At 46.5% G+C, this 22,401-nt stretch overlaps 1 protein-coding gene across 5 annotated transcripts in view; it reads right to left on the reverse strand.

Annotated features, from left to right (window-relative positions):
• Positions 1–22,401, reverse strand: part of LOC306712399 (partitioning defective 3 homolog) — a 305,150-nt gene that overhangs the window by 74,589 nt on the left and 208,160 nt on the right. For all 5 annotated transcript variants that reach the window (XM_079181659.1, XM_079181658.1, XM_079181656.1 and 2 more), the window contains one exon: positions 6,205–6,333. In XM_079181659.1, the coding sequence (XP_079037785.1) occupies positions 6,205–6,333 (129 nt within the window). The remainder of the gene's footprint in view (positions 1–6,204; positions 6,334–22,401) is intronic.

A 22,401-nucleotide genomic window follows, 5' to 3' on the forward strand; every position in this document is an offset into this window, starting at 1 on the left:
TGTCAGATCTCTGCCAGGAAGGACCAGACAATGATGTTACGACAGGTTCAAGGAAGTCCGCTGGGATCTCAAAACCTTCTGGCGTTTTATGGACTAATCAGATTCATAAAAACGGCAATATTGACATTTGGGATGAGATAATGGCCTTGGCTAGACTGGCGACACGAAGCTAAGCGAGGGAGACTTCTCTTCCAGGCCTCGGGAGTCTGACATGGATAAAGCTAATAGGTGCATTTCAATAAAAGGATATTAACAAGCAAAAATTCTTAATGAGATCACATGCGGGTAATGCTGTTGCCATTAGCGTCTCGACCATCTGGTCTATCCTGCGTCGTAACTTTGTTGCTTTCATGCACTCATCAACTTTCGAATCAAGCTTTTCTTTCAATTCATCACATTCGTCACATTTTTCTTTTGGAGAAGTCATGGCTCTTTTGTTCGTACAAAAGACCAATACGTTCTTGTGTTTGTGGAAAAATATCCACAATCCAAACCTGTCAGTCTGCAGTGAGAGGCCTATTCCAACTTGTTCTGCCTGTCAGATGGAAATAGCAGGACAATCAGACAGTGTTAAGTTTCCACCCTTGGCCAGTTGGCAGTGGGTGTCATTATGGCAAGCTGAGATTTGAGTGTTACATTTCCAATTTCTGCTAGGTGTCCCCCTTTTGACTTGTCAAGAATGAAACTACCAGGGATTTAGTCATCTAAAAATCAATGTGCATCTAATTATAAAATTATAAAATTAGTTTTGTTGGGAATGCCACCCAGGATAGCCATTCTTTGCGGCAATGCTTGTCCACCGCTTTGGTCCAACTCTTGGATGGATGTCCATGAAATGTGGTACCCGCGTTCATGGTCCCCAGAGGATGAATCCTACTGATTCTGGTGATCCCATGACTTTTCATCTAGCGCCATCTCCAGGTGTGTGTTTTCAAAAAAAGGTTTCACTTATCCTGTGAAAACAACTACAAGACGGATTGCCACAACATTTTTGCTCAAATCATGGTTTGCAGAGGAGAAATCCAAATACCTTTGGTGGTGTATTGACTGTTTATCTACTGCCACCATGAGGTCGGCAACTTTTGGGTGGATTGCGGTTACATTTTTGTCATGTTTATGTTCCCCTCAGGATGATCTTCCTTTTCATCAAACGCCATAATCAGGTAAACATTTCAATTTGTTCTTTGTTTATGACCAAATACCTTCAAAACTACTGACACTGCCATCTGCCTCAGCTGTACTTCTACTTGTGCTAATTAGCTAAATGTAAGCATGCTAGCATGCTAAACTAAGACGTCGACCAAGGTAAATATTATATCCACTAAATGTAAACATGTCAGCAGCGTGAGATTAACATTTAGCTCAAAGCAATGTTAAGTCTAAATGCAGACTGACAGAGTTGCTGGTGTGGCTGTACAATCTTACTCTGGTTTTATCAACTTAACAAAGTAATAAACAAATAGTGAAAGTACTGCATCTGCGAAATAGTCACTGTCAACATATTCCACTTGTTTTACCTACAATATCTACATTGAAAAAAGTCCTATGCCCTACCATTCAACCCAACCTCCTCCCTGTGACTTTTATGCAGAGGTTCAGAAGAATATCAAGCAAATTAGTCGTATATTAATGTATTTTGTAGGAAACCGGGCTGGACTTTGGAAGCCCTTTGTCTGCAGTGTAACATGCTCATTAGCTCCAGACCGTACATCCACACCTGCTCACTGAGTTCTTCTTGGGAAACCTGCAACTGCTGCTCCACTTCCAACTCCCCTCCTTCCCCCACGTTCTCCTGAGAGGCCACCCCCGCCCTGTACCATATATACTCCATTAGCCAATTAATGGCCCAGCATGTTAACATTGAGGAAAGTGCTGCCCACACTAAACACATTATTACTGTACAGCCCCAATTACCAGCCCCTCTCCTCTCTTCTCCTCTTACCAGACACTACGTTCAAGAGGAGAGGACACTGGAGCTTTTAATGCAACCAGCCCGGAGATATTTCATTTAAAAAAAAAAAGAGGACAGTCGAGCTGAGGATTTACATTTTCATTTTAATTAGACTGATGATAGAAAAGTATATAAATCCACTATTTATCAGTTTATTTTGTTTCTCTGTGTGTTGTCTGTGATTTACTTTATATTCTTGGAAGTAGAATTGACCTCACATGTACCTTTAAATACAAAGCAATGTCTACTTGTTTATTCTTCTTAACAGTGCAGTGGAAAGGCATTTCCTCCTGGCGAAAAATCGGTCTAGACAGTCTAATGCTGAGGTTTTCAGGGCAGTTAAAGTTCATCCCCAACTACACTGACTGACCACGTCGTCAAGATAAATATTATCTTGTTATTCATTCTTGCTAAATTGATGTGTGAATACCTTCACATCGACTAAAAAAAACGAAATTTGTAATGAAATTGTCACCAGAGCTTCATTTCTTCACATGAGTGTGAAAGCCGAAGACTGTCACATCGAGTCAATACTGTAACACATTATATGGGTGGAACGAGGCTTGGTGTGAACTGGTGTGTCAGCTCACCTCAAGTCCTTCCTCACTATACTGAATAAATCTCTCTGTTTATCCAACAGGGCTGGTTTTTTTTGGACTAACAAAGCCAGCAGACTCCTTCTCCATATGTTTGTCAATGTGTGATCTACCCAGGGGAGGCAGAGGGGTGTGTGTGTGTGTGTGTGTGTGTGTGTGTGTGGGGGGGCTGTCTGTACTTTCAGACACTCATTTTGAAGTCAACACACTTAGAAGCTTGAAAGCCTGCCTCCTCAATATGCATTGTTACCGCGTTGGATGAAACAGAATGTATTTGCTCTCTTACTTTCCAGCCACCTTGAACAGATTGTTCTTGTTTTTTTCTTCTTTTCAATACCTCCCCACCAAAACATGTTCTATTGTTCTGAAGTGCAGATGGAGGGCAGAATGTATCTGGATCTAATCAAAGTGCAGTAAATGACTCTGCGTGCAGCTGTCTGTGCTGAATCGCTAAAAAAAACCCCGTCCGATAGCCCATCTTTTGTGTTGACACTTGGCCCACAACCGCATAATGCAATCACGGAGGTAATTGTCCGAGTTTCCGTGGTGTTAATTCACAGTGTTAACAATCGCATTAACTTGCTGTAGGTATCAATATAATTACAAATGTAATCACACTTCCCAATCAGCCAGTTGGAGCTTCCTTTGAACTCGCTATGCAAATGAGACGCAAATAGGATACTGAAATAATGAGATGGTTTGACAAAGTGGAATGATAACGTTGGTACCACAATCACTATAATACGAGGGATGTGCCTTATAGCAAATTGCTTTACTTTTATATTTTTTTATCGGCGGCACGAAGCTCAATGTACCCTGAACAAGGTATAAGAAAATAACTTCTCCTTTGTTAAATAGAAGATGAAATTGTCACGGCTAATCCAGGTTTGCTCTCTGTCTGTATGAAATGTGCTGATTGACCGACTCAAGAATCACTGGTCACTTTGTGTTTGTCCAGAGTCAGCGGGAAGTTAAACAACAAACAGGGGGAAGCAGGCCACTGTCCAGTATATAACAAGAAAAACAGCAGTGATGGGCTCTGCAGTGGTCTGGGAGAGTGGCTGTGGAGTGCTGGCCGCTGATTAGAAGCCAACCGGAGCCAAGCAGATAAGAGAGAATGGACATCATAATCAGCTGCCAGCGAGAATGGAGTTCAGTTCAGGCGGAAAATGAAGAAGGAGCATTGTCAGGTTGTCTTTGTGTGCTCCCCTCTTTGGCCGGGAAAATATAGTTTCGGGGCTGACATGCGCAGAGATAAGTCAGAGACTGATAGAAGCTGCACCAACACCATCTGCCCAGTGTTCTTTCTCTCTCTCTTCTCCCCCCCTGGCCCTCCATGAATGAGGGCCGTGGCCACAGAAACCGCTGCTCTCCAGACCCACCTAAGGTCCAATCAGAGGGCTTGTTGTGTCCACAGTCCTCTCAGCATGAGCCAATCAGATAGGGTTGTCTTGGGTGCTGCCCACAGGCATACAGAGAGCGGAATAATGGCTGCTGCCGCCGCTGGCCCCGAACAAAGATTTGGATCAGCCTAACCACAGGTTCTAATGTCGCCTCGATGAGACATGAAACAGTCAATCACAGGAGCTGTAGTAAAATCTCCATGATTCTAGCAAAACAAATGCTGCTGATAAGCACTCTTCATCAAGTGGATGCACTGCACTGTGTGCAAGTCAACGGTTTGATGTACTCTCTTCTGCATCGTCCTCAATCTATAAGAGGCTGACAAGATATCAATGGAGGAGAATGTTTTTACTGAAAAATAAACGGGTTCTATCTGCAAGGGCTGCAGGCCAAACCATAAATTGCATGAATCATAACAAGGTCAGAGTTTTAAATATATGACCGAAGCTGCCTTATTGCAGGGTAAGAAAGGGCAGGTTTTACGAATTAATCTGTCTCACCTCTTCGCTGACTCCTATTTTGAATCACTAAAAGCCCCTGTCAAAACCGTCTGCTTGAATTAACGATCGCTAATGTCAGCCGAGCCGGGGGTTTTGGCTGCGGGCCATCCCGGGTCGCGCTGACACGCAGGGACCGGCTGACGATTGCCAGCGCCGGAAACCTGTCGTGGTCCAATCCATAGTTTCATAAGCGACATTGAAATGGTCCTGCCTCCGTGGCAGCATTGTGATCAATCAGAGCATGTGCCTTAAAGCACACAACTAAGACAATCAAATGTAGCGCTTTGGGAGTGCGATACAGTAGCGGTATCAAAAAATACAAGAAGTAATGGATTTCTAAGCTGACGTCCTGCTGAACCCTAATGCTTTGAATATCGACTTCGTCCTCGTGGCAGGTTGGTTTATTATTACCTACCACGATTTCCCTCAGGATTCCCTTTCCATTAACCGAGGGACAATCCTGGCCTGGCTGAGTGATGGTATTTGGGAACAGGTACAAAAGGAAAGAATTAGGTTGCCCTTCGTGCGCAGGCGGCTGGAGCCGGAGCTCACACATGCAGAACGGACACAAACAAGACAGCGAATGAGAGCGCGCCGCAAGACGAAGTAGTGGACAAAGAAATTGGGTGACGGCGGTGAGAGAGGAGAAGCAGGATTTTAAGAGTGTGTATGTGTTTGTGGGGGGGGAGGGGAGGGTTGTGAGGGCATGTACTCTACATATCTCGTGCCCACTGTGCGTCTGGGTTGGTTCTGCTGCTTAGCATGGCAGTCCTTTGGGAGCCTCTCAAAGGGGACGGATCGGGATGGAGATCCAGGCCCGCCGGTCTCCAGGGTGCACTGAGGGAAATGTGTTGGGCCCTCAGCCAGAGGGGTTTCGCTCCCCTCAGCGGAGAGGACCGTCGCTGTAAGTCGTCGTTGAATACCAAAAAGAAATGCGCTACAGCGAGGCCTCCAGATGTTCCATTCAGCAAGAAAGAGGGCCTTTGTGAGCTTCCATTTTTTTGTGCTCACACTTGTTTGTGTTTGTGTTACCATGCATTTTCGACATGCCATCCGTCCTTTTCTCCCTTCGCCGTGAGAGGGAGCGGTATCAAGCCCTATTGTTTCTATTCAATTAGCTGTCATTACCGACGGCAGTTTGATAACTGAGTTCATTTGGCTGCCGGAGAACAATGGAGGCAGCAAGCTGTCTTTTCATTCGGCCTGCCACAGGCATTGTCTTTCCCCGCTGGAGAGAATTAAATGGGGCTTGTCTTTGAGGGATGAGGCGCACGCGGCAAAACCCGTGCCTCGCCTTACTCTCCTGGACGTCCCGATGTCCGCAAGCACCGGAGGACGCCGTGCCAAGAGGGGCGGATTAAAAGGAACGACGTATTCTTGAGCGATTAACAACCTGAGCGAGCCGCAGGAGAAGACAAATGAGGGGCGACATTGATTTCACTATTATAATGAGCACCATTCAATCATGCCAAATCCACCGGGGCCTACGAGCACTATTAAGAGGTCAGCGCCTCCGAATGGCACAGGCAACAACAATCCATAAATGATCTATTTAATGTACTGATATAAAAGAAAGGGGACATTTCACAAATTGACATCTGAGTACTTTCCAAACCTTGCTCATGCCATTTTGCTAATTAGGTAGTTTGCTAATCTTCCGGTCAGCAGTGTTTTTTTTCCCCTCGTTTCTTTGTTCAGTCGGGATTTAATTGTTTAGGCTTTTAGCGAGCTCAGGCTCTGTCTGAGCACTCACCTCTCTTGTTCCCGCCTCATCCGCATGGTCTCCTCCTCTGACGCCTGCATGTCCTCAGCTTTAGATTTACTGGAGCCCTTCCTCTCCATCCTGTCTTCTGGCCGCTCGTCCTTCCGGTGCTTTCCGAACCTGAGTAAAAGAGAAGGGCAGGGAGGATTTAATTGAGGCCCCAAACTTTAATAATTTCCAACCCAATATGGAATTTTCTTTTTTTTTTACAGCAGCACGTCTCTTCTTTGTCCGGGAAATTCAGGTAAAATGCTCCGTAGGAAATTAAAGTGTCAAACTGTCAAAATCTTCAGGTCGGGTTTTTACTGGGAAGACAGCTCAGGAGGAGTCTCCCCGGGCACCCATTCCTTATTGAAAGAATAACTTGTCCTATTTCATATGAATGCAATCAAAATGCATCAAGCCATATCAAAAGATAACTCATAACGTAGTGAATTCCCTCTCTGCCAAGTCTGCATCCAGGACAGCAAAGAGGATTCAGTGATTCTGAAAAGTAGAAAATGGCAAAACCCCCTCTTTCTAAAGGAGAAGATGAGCTCCACGTCTCTTCCCTGAACTGTGGGGTTTACTTAAGAGTGATGGGAGCAGTGACAGCTCATGATTTAGTTTTGAGCGAGGAGGGAACAAGCTACCTGCAGCCGGGCGAAAATGTAAGTGGAAGGAACGGCCGAGCTCGCCGGTGTCATTTGTAACTTTCTGGGCAGCAAACTTTTACATTTTAATGACGGGAGTGACACGGCGGCGGCGGTAAATCCGTTACAGCTTTGCAGCAAGGTGAGAATAAGCCGAGCCAATGATCGTAAATTCCTCAGGTCGGCCGAGCTTGGTGCCGGAGACTCTGGCTGACTGAGGGGTGTGAGAAAATGATGAGGAATGAATACAAAAAAAAGAGAGGAGGCATGCTGTGAGAGGGAGTACAGTACGTTTACAGGGCTGCACAAACACACACACACAATATACATATATGGACAACTCTATTAACTTACTCCACCGGCTGAGACCTTATTACTCACAACAATGTGCTGGTGGAAGAACAGCTGTCAACTTTATACGTGTGCAGAGAATTTATAGGTAATGGACAAATGCTCTGATGGGACAAAACAGGAAAGGCAACATCGTGAAACTATGATGTCATTTCCTGCTGCTCCACAATGGTGCCAGCTGTGGCGGAAGTGCTAAACGTCAGGGTACAGAAAAGGGAAGTATTACAGACAGATATCCAGGCAGTGCACATGATGGCCATCTTTACACACGGTGATAGAAGCACATCTGTACGCCATGTGCAGCAGATACACTGCTAACCCACAGTGTGTGGTTCTCAATATGTTTGGGCATGCAAAGCCTCATTAAATATGTCTATGGAGAGTGCAACCATTAGAGCATCATGTTTATTGCTTTAGCTATTTACAGTTGAGGGATTATGTTACGAAAGAGGTGAGGATTGGTCACTGCATAGACATGAATGGTATAATTAAGGTTATTGTGAATGCTTAATACCAGGGTTTGCATTGGGTCATCTCAGCCTTCAAGCATGCCTTGTACTACCGGTTCATCACAGTTTAGCCGATCAGACATTTGAAAATTGGGAACCATTATTAGCATATGAATTTGTGAATTATGGCTTTATACGTGTTTGGTGAGGTCATAGTAACCTTTGACCACCAAACCGTCATCGTTAATCCTCGAGTCCAAGTGGACGCTCTTGAGAAAGTTCTCTCGAGGTATTCCTGACATATTGAATCCCAAGAATGGGACAGACGTGAGGTCCCAATGACCTCACACCACCTCATTCTAATCAGTTCATCCTTGGATCCAAGAGGATGTTTTTGCAACACATGAAGAAATTCCCTCGAGGTGATATTGTTTTCACGTAGAGATGGAAGGACAACCCCAAAAAAAGCCAAACACCTCCTGCCTCTGCTGTCGCCGGCGGGGAGGCATAAACATGGAGATAACATGCAATTCTTAACAACTTATCTGTAAAGTGTCTTGGACAATTACAAATATTACAAAAGGAAGGGACAGGTATCTCTGTAAATTATTGCCTGCTAAGAAGCGGAACATGTTTTGCTAGAAATTGGGGAAAACAAACCACTAAACTAACCGTTTAAACACGGAATGACTGGAACTGCATATATTTTACGACTCATAAGTAATTATTTCTTCTGTCTCATATGGTTTTGGTACCTATGCCATACTGCATGTTGCTGGTTTGAAATGTGAAAACTCAATAAAATGTAAGTGCTGCAAATCTTGTACTTTTTTATGATTGTCAGGTTGGTGGAAACTAGGCCACTTATATGAACAAATCTGATGATTGTAAAGACAAGGCAATAATCAAAAGTATACAGGCAGGAGGGCATGTGAGACGTGAGAAGAAATTCAATAAATATAATCACAGCAAAGGACTGGGTTTTTATTGACTGTTTATATTACATAGCGTAACTCGATGTTGTAGCATTGTGCACGCAGACATTGATTATGATGTTCCACCTGGGCTTTTCTGAGCTGTCCTGTTCAATTTCAGACAGAGGAACAGGAGAAAGCATTACGCTGTGCTTCAATCCCAGTTTATTTTTACCTTCCTCATATCTGAGCTTTATTTGACAGTTTTTAAAACTTTCTCCGGAAGCTGAAAAAATTAGATCAGACAAGGTTGACTTTGGACCAGTGGAAGTGAATATATTCATGGGATGGGAGACTGTTTCCCTCACGGATGTTTATTATTCTACCGTACATTAAAAGCAGCCTTTGTGCAAATGGTTTCTCTTTGGTAATGGCTGCTTTGTAATTTTGTAATTTTTACTCCCGGTGGGAGATTCTGGTCTGCGGTTGCAGAGAGCCCAGGAGAAGCCAAGGGAGCGATATGTGGGTGCCTCTGTAGCACAGATAGCATACATTACCTGATTAATTAATCAACAAATGGCTCTAGTAAGGCATAAAACTCTAAGCTGAGGCTGGGCATGCTAATAATAGTGAGCCTGCTATCTATCACCAGGGCAGGTGACAGCTTCCCTCGCCTCACTTCAAGGACTTTCATTAACTTCCTGAGGAAAATTCACCTTCCTCTTTTCCGCTTCCAATTTTTTTGCTCCGACCCGAGCAAAAAAACTCCGATCCGAAAAAAAACATGAAATAACTCGAGGGGAGACAAACTTCTGCCCTCAACTTTTTTTCTTCCCTTTTTCCTCTGGATCAACATCAATACATTCAGGGATTTGTCATAGTGAAACATATTGGCGGATTAGACTGAGCGGGACCGTGGGCATGCAGCAGCTCCCATATGAAAGGCTATTCCCCCATCGCCGGTGGCCTGAGAAGGGCGGCCCACATCAAAGCGGAGGCGGAGGGAAGGGACGGTACTACTAGAGCTATTAGAAGGCTATCGGGACACTTGCTGGTTCACAACATGGCTCTGCCCTTCACTTGAGCAGCTTGAGCCCTGCCAGTGGCGACCGCGGTGGAACACGGGATTAGCCACCGAACCTCCGCTGACGCACAAACCCCTTTGTAAAATTTTCGACACTCGACGTTTTGTCAGCAGGAAAATTTCTCTGGTGCCAGTGTGTATGACAACTGCAAACTGTATTGACTTTCATACCTGCCTCTGGAAGATAAGTGTCTCATTTGAGAAACGAAGGGAATCCAATCAAAAACAGTAATGATTTGGAGTTAATCAGTGTCGGGGGAGACGGAGAGGAAACTTGGCCGTTTCTGTAAAACTCTTGAGCCAGTATCGGCACCTTGGCATTAATCAGGGCTGGCATCAGGATAGCTGTATTGAGAGTGAGGTTGATGAGGCTTGATAATAAGATATTGATTGGCAGCTGCAACTCATGGGTAGAATGACAATGGAGTAACTACAGTACCTTGCAGTTCGGTAAAGAGAACTTTATTGGGCCCAAAAGTCTGACCAGTTTTATTTGCACTGCAGTATAATTACAACAAGATCCTTTGTGTCATTTTTTATTATAAGATAATATTATACACTATTTAACGTTTGAAATGGACACTCGTTCTTGAGCGGCGAACAGCTGATTAACAGAATACTCAAAGCCTCCACTTGCTTGCTTTTCTCTCCCCAAAAATTGACAGTGGATCTTTCAATTCAAGACGATTCCAAGCGATTTAAAATGACTTGCAATGGTCACTATTTGTGCAACAGCTGGACCTCACATCTCCGTTAAAGCCACGAGAACAATGATACGCCATTTACATCCTCGTAAAGCGCTGATCTTATTTTCCTGCCTCTCTCCACCAGACCGAAGCTCGGTTTAATGATCCGTCCCTAAGCATCTATCTCACTGTGGCGAACAGCAGGTAAGAGTGATGAATACACAAATGATGCACAGACCCGTCAAAAGACAAAGAACGATGGCGGGGAGAGATGTAGATCGCCTAACCCACCTGGCGTCGGCAGAAAGACGTTATGGCAATATAACGCGAGCACAAACAGCTGAGTAAGATGCAGATTTGATCGGGAGATGCGGGGAATATTTACGACCTTTAGGCTGCGTTCAAAGCTCGAGCTGCTCCGCGCCATTCATCATCGCTTGGCTCCGATAACGTCTGATTGGCCATCAAACGCCATTTGGGTGGTGTGTAATCTAACATGCGTCAGTCATAATATATGCTTTATTAATGTTGTGACTGCCACTGACGCGATGAAGCATTGACAGTCAAATTGAAGTGTTCAATCAAAGTGTCCCGACTTCTGCCGACTGCATCTCATGAAATCCAATGTTCTCAAATACAGTCGCACATTAGGGCGTATTCCTGAGGAGCTGGCTTTGTTGTGTGTGTGTCTGCTATTACTATAAAAGAAGTCAGTAAATAGGTACTCCATTCAATATGATACATCCTCATATATCACAGCATACAGAAGGGTTTATACCGCGAGCAGTTGAGGCCTCATACATCATCTTTATCGATTTACAGGGTAATAATACTTCAAGGCTGCAGCACAACAGGGGAGGGGAAAAAAAAAGTCAAAGACAGAATTTTTCAAAGAGGGAGAAAAAGTAAATTATGCAAAGCCTCAAAGCCAGTTTGATTGTTACAATCATTTAATCTGGGGAGTAGATTTGAGAGACGCTAATCTGCTTTGACATCTTCTGTGGGGAATTTGTGGTTTGCTCACAGGAAGTTGCTGTGAGGGGGGGGGGGGGGGTGACAGCGGGAATAGCCGTCTACTCCTCCGACTAAAAGGCTCAAAGTGAATGTGGGGATGTGACGGACTGCCTGGTTCAACCTCACATATGAGGTGTTAAATTAGTCAAATCTGCAAATGGAGCAGGTGAGCCGAAAAGAAAGAGTGTCGGCATCTATCAATTTGAGTAAGTGATGAGAAGATAATTTCAAGGGCAGACAGAGAGAGTCATTATGGTTTCTGCTCGGCCAACCTGAAAGTTAATCCACATCTCCCAGGGCGAGGTCCCCCCCCCCCCCCCCCCCCCACACATCTGAGCCCACATCCCCCCCGAAACTGAATTTGTCGCAGTCAGGAAGAAAATAAATAACCATGCCTCCACCCACTGCGTTTAGGCGAAAAATACATAGAAATATGTATTTTTTTTTCCCTCTGAGAGAATAATCAAGAGATGTCATTATTTTCTTATTGATAGCGAAAGCACACCGCTTGTCTTGTCCTATCCCTGTCCAATGCAAGGGCATGTCAACATGTAGCAGTGCATGATTTCTACGCAGTGCCTCACCTAGGGCAGAGCCCTCACAGTGGCATGTCATTTTAATAGTGCCTTGTTAGGGAGGCGAGGCTCTCGGATTTGTCTGTCCTCCTCCCTCGCTAAGTGTTGGTGAAGCGGTGGCGAGTAAACACTCTCTACCTGGGGTGAGACACACAGATGCCTTGTAGAAATAAAATCCAATAAGACAGTCAGAGAAAGAAAAAAGGAGGGTTTTTTTTCTTCCCAAGGAATCACACTGTGACCCAGCGATCGTTAACGGGCATTAAAGGGGCATTTCGTTATCGTGGAGTGGCCTCGGCGTAGTGTCCCCGCTACTGGTTTCCAGGGACACCAACCCCGGAGAGGTACGGGAGGATGTTCCTCTGTCGTTCATCCAGCCTCCAGCCACCGCCGGACGATTATCTCTCCCTCCCCGCGGAACTCATTATCCGCAACCTGTAATGTCAGTCAGCGCTTTCCCTGCTCAGCCAGACCTCTTTCAAACCCCAGACTCTACAATTTGATGCCTCCTCGATAAAACGTTTTCCTCGAGAGTTTAAGGAAGACTGCAACCCTGAGATTCGTCAATGGATGTGTAAGATAAAGTAGCTCCCCGTTGGCTGCACGCCGCCTTGGGGTTCATGATATGTGCTGTCAAAATAACACAACCCTTAATGCAGCCGCACATTCCACTGCCTCATACAGGTCACAGTGAGACATAACATCTCAGCGCTTTCCCCTCATTGGACAAGGGCCGGCGCACACTGAACCAATCGACTCCCTCCCGAGGGAAGGAGAGGGGGTGGGGGCTGCTGTTGATTGGCTGCAGCTCTAGAGGGAAGCCGGGCCTAATTCCTCCAGCAATGGTGTGAAAACAGTCGGGGGGGAGGTACGGGAGGGAGGGAGAGAGGATGGGAGTCGAAATGGTTCGCCGCGGAGGCATGACATGCATTTATTCATGACATCAGGCCGGGCCCCAGTAGGGGGACAGCGCCACGGGCGAGACGGAGGTTAAAATGATCCTCACCAGATACGTCTACGCCTCGTAGGGCTCCCAGCTGAGCGAAGAACACAGCGTCACGTTGAAGGATGTTCCGTTTCGGTGACGCTCCACGCGGTCATACCAAAAATAATGAAAAAGATGTACAGGTATATGAATTGCATGCCATCCCAGATCCTTGTATTTCTCAATCCATCCCCACCTGTTTACCATAAAGAGGTTATTGTATGGAAATGAAGATTTTCCGGCAGCAATACAGATGCATGGAGAGTCACGCTATTCCGCTCTTTCAGAGAATAGTTTTCAGCCTTAAATGTATTTATTTTCTAGCCGTGTCAGTCTTGTTATTTCTGCAAACTCTCTGCCAGTCAGGTCTTCTATTTATTCTTCCGGAATCTATCTTCCTTGTTTGCTCTGTTCTTCTTTCATGCCTTTTATTAAGTCTGTATGTGTCCAATGGCCTGATCAACAACTACATTCCACCGCCGTTGTAGTTGTTAGGAGACAAACGGAGCCTCACCACCGACACGCAGGAGGCGTAAGACCAGAAGAAGGGTTTAGACTCAAACAAATACACTGAGTGAAGAATGGTCAGTCACAGAAAGCTGCAGGGCTATTTCTGGGTGGCATCCCATCCCACGTGTATTCTATTGTTCTCCCACTGGGTTTGCTTGAGCCATTATGTGTGAATGTGTGTGCGTAGGAGGGGTATGGTAGATTTTTCAAAAATTCCAGCGACAGAGTTAATCCGCTCTTATTAAGAAATGTTCTCTCTAGTCACAGAGACCAGACAGAATACAGACACACGGAGCTGCAGCGCAGTGAATGGCGGAGGATGTTCTCTGCTTTCAAACCAACAGCTATCGGTATCAAAGCGACTGTTGAACTGAATAAGTGCATATGTGTGTGTGTGGGAAGGAGGATGTCTGTCTACAACTTAAAGTTCTGGTGTGTGTGTGGGTTTGTGTGTTTGCAAGATGAAGAAAAAGAAGAAAAGAAATGCATTCATCTGTTTTCTCCGTGTGCCAATTATTCATATTTAAGCAATAGCAGGTACACACAAGCATCTATGTGTGTGTGTGTGTGTGTGTGTGTGTGTGTTGATCTATTTGTGTGTGCCTGCATATCAAGAGACAGCTTGGCTTTTCCATATTTCAAACAGCCTGCAATACAAAGGACGAGGCCCAGCCCAACATGATTGCCTTTAATGTTTCACATAAATCACTGAGTTATGTGTGTGTGTGCGTGCGTGTGTGTGACGGGAGGGGTGTTGTTGCACACGCTGAGAGGAATGTTTCGAATCCCTGACACCCCTGATTAAAGCCTATCATTACAACACAAATAAACAGTCCAAACGCATTCATACATCCATTTGTTAAAGTGTATGAGAGCAGTGAAGAGGGAGTTTCTGAAGGGCGATTTGCATAGAAACACTTGAGCAGCTCGGAGGGGAGTTCAGGTGTTGGGGTAAGCTTTGTGTGTGTGTGTGTGTGTGTGCGTGTGCGTGTGTGTGTGTTTGCATTCTGATCAGGCAAAGTCATCCTGCGTTATTTGATCTGCTGACACTTTTACAATCACAATCATCCTGCATGCTTTCTTTTTTTCTCACTTCATGTACAAACAAACCCATTGTGAGTTTCCAATGGCGTATCCAAGTCACAACCCATGCATGAGCAGTCCCACACACATGATCTCACATGCTCGTATACACATACACATTTTGGCTAATGCTTAACCAATCCAGCCCACACACACACACACACACACACACACACACACACACACACACACACACACACACACACACACACACACACACACACACACACACACACACACACACACACACTGCAGGACTGGGAATGAGGGGAGCGGGGAGGGGACAGCGCTGTGGTTTCTCTGTGGAAGAGGTGGCTCAGGCTGTGACCTAGATACAGTGTGGCACACTGCATTCCTCAGCTCGGCTGCTGCCGCATGCCTCAAACACACACACACAAAAAAAAACTCAGCATTCAGCAAACACAGCATCCAAAGTCTGTTCAGCTCTTTTAATAATGGCAACCACAATAGTGGATGTGCAAGTGCCACGGCCGCGAGAGGAAGCCTGGATTTTGGAACAAAATACCACTGATGTGCAGAAACTCACTGGGTATTTATAGCTGCTTTTACATCATAAAACTGAAACCCAGTAGGAAGTGTGCTGTAGGTGAGAGGTAATATCTCATGTTTATTATCATGATGCATCATTACCTCATAAATTAATTTGTCATTTGTCTCTTCTGTTTTGATAACCCTTGACTTCTCGCAGTCATTTCCAAACTAATTTACATGCTGATGAGTCTTTAGACGGATGTGTTTTTGCGACGCTCAAGGGTCCTGATTTCCTAGACGCTCGGCTAACGGACAGGCGAGGGGAGAAGAGAGGCAGGTTTCTCCGTCTCGTAAACGTCAAGACTTTGAAATACAGGCGTGGACACACACCGGCCCGAGCGGAGCCGCTGATCCGTGATATACATCCTTCCCAGCGTTCAGAGGGAGACGAGAGAGGTCTTTCTGTCAATGCCACAATGAATCTCCAGGGCAGCTGGGAAGGAGGAGGCAAGAGGGATACGGGTGGGTATGTGAAAAGAAAGAGGGAGGGAGTGACAGTAATTGTGAGTAAAGTGAGGATGAGAGAGAATAGGAACCCCGATGGATTCTCGGGGATAGTGATACATCACCAGCAGGTTAAACAGATAACCCTGGACACACCTCTTCAGGTCTGCTGTCGGATCAAACTGCTGGTTCTCCAAAGCAAAAAATACATAAAAAAAAAAAAACCCAACAAGAACAGGACCATCAGTGTGTCAAATTAAACATGCTGTGTGCAGCATTTTTCAAGTCATGAAATCATTTATAAAACCGTAGCACAATTACTGTAAACAAATGAGACAGCGAGATCAATAAGGTCATTTGCAGCCTCAACCCACCTCCGTATTACATTTCACATCGCAGACACCGAGTGGCGTATCTGCCGTACCGATTTACAGCACAAAGGAAGCTGGAAGGAGGTGGGCCTTTGGAACGGATCGCTCGCCCGAATTATACCGATACGGCGAATCAAGAGAGAAAAGCATCCTCGCACAAGCCCTCCTTGTGTCAAGGAGCAGAGGGGTTTGTGGGAAATGTGGTAAGAGACGGAGACGAACGCTCAACCGTGAAAGCATGAGGTTGATATACCAACTCACATCAGACAAGGACAGCAATATTTGCCAATTCAGCAAAACGCCAAGATTTACTTTTTTGTATGTATGACAACTATGTAAGATTGAGGTTAGGGAAAGGTCATGGTTCATGCAAATAAACTCTGACTAAGGTATGGTTAGGGTTAGCCTATTATGAATTGATAAACAACCAGACTAACGGATCTGCAGCAGGAAACATCAGCCAGCCTTTATCTGCTCAACACACACACACACTCATCCCCATCCACCCTCCTCATAACAAGACGGTGGATGGTGTAGAAGTGAGAGGCCAATTAAGATTCCTCATGACAAACATGGGGAGGAACGAAATACCGATCCAACCATGAAAAGAATCTCCATTTCTCTGACACGCTCACCAAAGACAGAAAAAGAAGATCATGTTGGGGGAGAGAGAGAGAGAGAGAGAGAGAGAGAGAGAGAGAGAGAGCGCGAGCAGGAGAAAAAAGAAAAAATAGACAATTTCACTTTACATGCCGAACACATGTCGCGACGCTGGCAGAACAGGAGGAATGCGGTTCCTGTCTTTAATTGGTTGCCTTTGATGAAAATCAGAAGTGTAATTCAACATCGATTGATATTACCTTTGTAATTCAAAAGCAATTTTCCATGTTTTATCTTCCTTGCCTTGACCGTGATTGTTTCTCTCCCACTCATCGTCTCGCTCACATGTTGAGGTGTGTGCGCACATCGGCAGGAGGGAGCTCAGCGGATGGGAAAGGTCATTTCAGCCACAGGCCTCTATTTCATTACATGCTAAGCCGTGTGGACGGCTGAGCGGACTAGCAATGAGTCGTACTGTAGCCGTCGGACCGCTTCATTTGCATAGCACATAGGGGGAAATAAATAGGTTCTCCCATGTGTGTTTCCCCCCTCCGTCTCTGTCATATCAAGCATGCTTTGCATCTCTAATTCAACTTTCTTTCCCTCCTCAGACCAAAACATACATTGAATATGGTTTATTACGGTGCGACATTAGCGATTCATTTGTACTATTTAGAAAAACAAAATGGGATTGTGCCGCTCTCAGATCTTTGTACGTAATGTGCTCTCATTATTTTCAAATCCGCCTCTCCTCTGAGAGTCGACTCGCATTGGAACAGTCTTTCTGTTCCCGATTGATCAAAGCGATCCGGGCCATATAGCGGGGAAAAAACAAAAACATCAAAGTGGAATCAAGAGTGTCTCAAAGTGTGAAAAACTAATATCAAACTGAGAGGGAGCAAGTTTAAGAAACATCCGGCGGTTTCTGTCTGGAACATCGCGCGCCATGAAAGGAGCGACGGCGGAGCGACGGCGGAGCGACGGCGGAGCGACGGCGGAGCGACGGCGGAGCGAGGGGAAGCAGAGGAGAGTACAGTAAGGAGGACGGCTGAAGGGTGAGGAGGAGGGAGAACGCGGTGAAAGGGAGAAAGGGAGTCTCGGGTTTCCGTCGGCGGGTCTGGGTGGCGTTCCACCGGGGTTGGATCATTAGCAGTCACGGGCCTGGTACAGTACGGAGGGGCGCACTGCTACACTTAATTTCAGCCCTTTAATAATACACTTTATGAATTCAGTCATGTTTGCAGCCCTCTGCCTGAGACGCAGCGTGAGAGACATCGGTGTATCTCATTTCAGGCCGACAGGATTTCAGATTCAATTAACTCCATCGTGCAGCACCACCTCTCCTCACACACGCACACACACACACACAGCCTCCCCGTGCTTCAAGGTCTATCTCGGAGCACTGCGTGATCATTCTAAACCTAATTACTTCAGGGCTGTCTGATGGAGGCCCAGTGCTGCCCAATCACATTTGCATCGAGTGGCCAAAAGCAGAGGAAATGCGGCCGGACAGACAGACCCCCCCCCCCCCCCCCCCCCCCATGCCTGAAAGGGCCATCTCTCATTCTCGCATGGTGGCTGACGTCGCGGAGCATCCTCTCCTCCCCCTCCTTGATCCCATCACTCAGCCTCTCCCCGACGTCTAAATGCTTCACTCCCGCCAGAAATGGACAGTGACATCCAATTTTTCCCCGACACCACACACACAAAGCTGTGCTGGCCTTAACCTGGCGTAGAGAAGAGTTTTGTTGTTTTACTGTTTTCATCTCCCGTCACTGTGACAGTGGCCCTAATCTTCTCAGTGGGGGACTTAGTCGTTTGTTGTTTGCACCCCGCTGAGCCTCTTTGGTACATGATTGGCAGGAGAATAATGGGATGGCACACCCAAAAGGACATTTTTTTTCACCTCCCTCCCACAAAAATGACCCCTTTAAAATCCTGGTGTCTTGCACCAGCTATGAAGACGCGGCGGGAGACTTCTTCTCGAAAGGTGTTTTTCCCCAGAAGTTGAAGAAGCTGACCCCCTCTAGTGCCCTCGGTGACATGATATTTCTTTTAGCTGCGCAGGCATTTCAAGGTGACATTGAGGTATGACTTTGCACTTGGCGAAGCTGCCAAAAGCTGCCAAAGCTCAATACTGAGTTCTCTCTGAAATATTCATCTATGACGGGGGACATGTGTGGCTCAAAGGGAAGTCACTTCGTTTTTTCATGTGATTACAGCCTCTTTTGCTGCCTTTCTTGTATCCCTTCCTCCATTCCAGTCATACTCACGTACAAGCTCAGGCTTGATGCTGCGCCCTGTGCCTGCCTTAACTACGCCAGACACTATGATGAGTGGGGCAGAGCAAAAGAAGAACAATTATCATTTTCTCTCAGATTACATTCAGCAGATGTCGGGGCCCACATGTGGAGGCAGCTAATTGCCGTCTTCAAATCAACTGTGGCATAATACTACGAGCATATGCGAGCCTTGTGTGTGTGTGTGCGGCGGAAGGTGGAGTGGGAGAATGGCTGCGTTGCACAGTGTGTGTGTTGATCCATCAGGCACGCCCTCGGTCACTGTGTGTGTGTTTAAAAAAAGCCAGGCTAATGCATGCGTCATGTCGGCGTACTGATGATCAAGCCGGCTCACCCGCCATCAGCTGTTCACACCCACGCGAGCAGAAAGAATCCTACAGTACGAAGACACGGGTAACACGCTAACTACCTACTCTCATGCTACGCATAAGGCAATCATGCTTCCGTAGCATGGTATCCATAATCTAAGCCCATTTCAATACAGGAAACATGCATGCAAACACACACGCACTCGTGCCAACCCCCCCCCCCCCCCATACTCCAGTGCTCCCAGCGTGCTTCCACACCGCCTAAGAATAGTAGAGATTGAAGGATGGAAAGCATCCCCCCCCAATCCAGCTTTCACTGCATTCCTTTCCACTCCTCACCCCTTTCTCTCCCGCGTCCCTCCCATGTTGCCTTGAGTGGGGCTGCATCTGGAGGGAGGAGCCGACAGACGAGGTCCCTGAGGTGATAGAGGGTGGGTGGGTGAGGAGACGGGGGGGGGGGTGCATGGCTGTCACGCTGAGCTGCAGTGTCAGCTGATGGCTCGGCGTGCTACTGAGTGGTGTGGAGGGTGGGAGTGGGGGGGTAAGGGTAACTGTGTGTGTGTGTGTGTGTGTGCGCGTGCATGCGGAGGCACCAGGGACAAAGGGTGAGGGTGATGCCAGAGCCCATTAACAGATATTTTCATCTGTATACACACATGCAAACAAGCATTGTGCATGCACGCATACACATTTTAATGAACCTCAAACACACACACACACACACACACAAAATCGCCTGCGATCCTCGATCCTCCCTACAGGCAGACAGGAGCCCGATGCCGTGACTGCCGCTGTGAAAAGCTCCCTTCTCCTCTTATTCCTCCTTTCGCTTTCCTTTTCATCCTCCTCTCCCACTCTCCTCCTCTCCCACTCTCCCTTGGTGCCCCAGTTCACTCCAGTGCACACGCTCCCTCCCTCCCTCCCTCCTTCCACCCTCACCCAATCCACCCCCCACCTCTCTGGCCCCTCGTTCCCTCGTCCTAACCCTGTCTTCCATATTTCCCAGCCTTCACTTACTCGTCTCCTTCACGCTACTGTACTTTTCCTACAGTATGATGCCTTTCCCCTTGCTCTTGTGAAATACACATAAACAAATATTTAGATATAGAAATATGAATGCAAAAATATACAGAAGATGGACTGCAAAAATGAACACATTTAAAAAGATGAACTTCCACTTAGTTTTTTCGACAATCGAGCACTCGACTCTAATAATAAATGACCCAGGATGGGTCACGCACACACATAAACATATCAATAGATGGAGATGAGGCTTTGATGGAGGAGGTCAGTCAGTCACAGAGCAGATAAACAACACCTCATTAGGCATGTTGGAAGGGAGTCTGGCAGGCCGGGCCGGGACGTCGTTGTCTGCTAGCATGCTAACGCAGCCCAGGGCAAGGCTTCCGACGTATAAACAAACCTGATAGGATCAGAAAGTAATGATCACATGTTATCTACTAGAGAGGACATGAATAATCACATATAAGGGTTAGGGGGGGGGGGGGACTCCCCTATACACCACTAGATGCAGACATGGACACAGTGATACATGCACGCAACAGACATCCTTGAAATAACTATGATGTCAAGCTGCCCGGGGCTGGTTTTTATCCTATGCATGCATGCACATTGCTATCCATTCATGAGAATATAAGCTATTCATTGCTGGGTGGTACCGTATACCCTATACAAGGAGGCATAGGCTTCCTATAGGCAGTACAGTAGGAATCCAGAGAGGCAGTGGAACCGGGGCTCTGCACTGCAGTTTCTTTGCTCTGGGCTTTAGGCAGTCAATTTTCTTTCCATCACGCACTCTCGCACTTTTAGTCATTCTTGCACTCACAGTATTTAGCTCACAGTTGTGTGCCCCCCCCCCCCCTCCTCCCTCTCTCTCTCCTTATATTAGGCCATACTCCTTTCCCCTGGCACTGATGTTAATGCACTCCCAATCAGGCTGTCCATTAAGCAGACGTACACTACGCGTTCATCAGGCCGTCCAAAGGCCTGCATGCAAATGAGCGCAAATTGCAGTGCGCTGCAAGCTCCTTGAAATCTCCTTAGTGGGAGAACGTGAGTGCGAGACATGCATGGTGTGAGAGATGCCGGAAAAAGGGAGTGCCTGCCCGTCCGTTTTATGCAAATGTCTGCCACAGAGACGAGCATTGCAAAGGATTAACCCGATCAGGATGCCCTTTTGATGTTTTGATGCAATGATGAGACACTTGCATGTAAAACTTGCCGATGTAAAGTCTCTCCGTGATTCAAAAGAGAGTTACTGTCAGCCGAACCCCTTTTTTATGTGCAGTAAAAACTTCTCCATTCTGAAATCACTGTCAAACTTTTGCTCGAAACACTAAAAGTGCGAAACGCAACAGATCTTTCACTTTCATTTCCCTCGCCTCCCTATTGACCGCGAGGCATTTCACATCACTCCATTTTTGTTCTTTACAACAACAAAAAAAGAGTTATTGAATCCAGTGGGACGCATCCATTCTCACCTCGGCTCCTTGCCATCTCTAACTTTCTAAACCTGAACGGGAAGAGACAAGGACAGCCTAGATGTGTGGGCGTGCTGTCACAGTTTTAGGGTAGACATTTGTTTGAGGTATCAACAAGGAGTCGGAGTAGCGGAGAGAAGGAGAGACAAAGCTGGAGTGCCGGAGAAGCCAAGCCGGTTCAAAGGCTGCCTCTTTGCATTCAGGAGGCGCAGGGCCTGGCGTTAAATGCATGGAGCAGGGTGGGGGTGTGGGGGTGTCAGCGAGGCCCGCCGCGTGCCAACTCTTAAGTGGCCGTGGCACTCAAAGATAATGAAGAACGATGATGAGGCCGAGGAGGGCACGCCGAGGGCCCCACATGCACAGTTAAAATCACCCGGGCAGCCACCTATCGGGCCGAGCACACACTCGAAAAAAGGGTTTGCCAACGGCGCTGATTGCATGTCGCAGAGTGTCAAACCTGTGGCTCAAATTTCCACTTTCCTTTACCAACCCTGCACACCTCCCTCTGTGTGCACTTCTGAGAACATGTGTGCGTCTCCACGATACGTGTGCTCACACCGGGGGGGTGCGACGGAATGTGAGCCTGGATGTTTCCATTGTGCATTTTACACCACAGGATGCAAAAAAAAAAAAATAATCACGGGAACGAAAGATAATAGAAGGGAAGATAAGTTCCCCGCATTCCTCAGTCGTGACCTCGAAACACACTTGTCGTCTTTATTGTTCATTACCGAGCCGCGCGCCGTGATACGCTAACTAATCCCATTAAACTAATCCACATGAAAACAACTCACGGCACGATAACGGCCCGCACCGCCTCCAACGTTAA

This window comes from Pholis gunnellus (assembly GCF_910591455.1).
Source record: "Pholis gunnellus genome assembly, chromosome: 20".
Classification (NCBI taxonomy): Eukaryota; Metazoa; Chordata; class Actinopteri; order Perciformes; family Pholidae; genus Pholis; species Pholis gunnellus.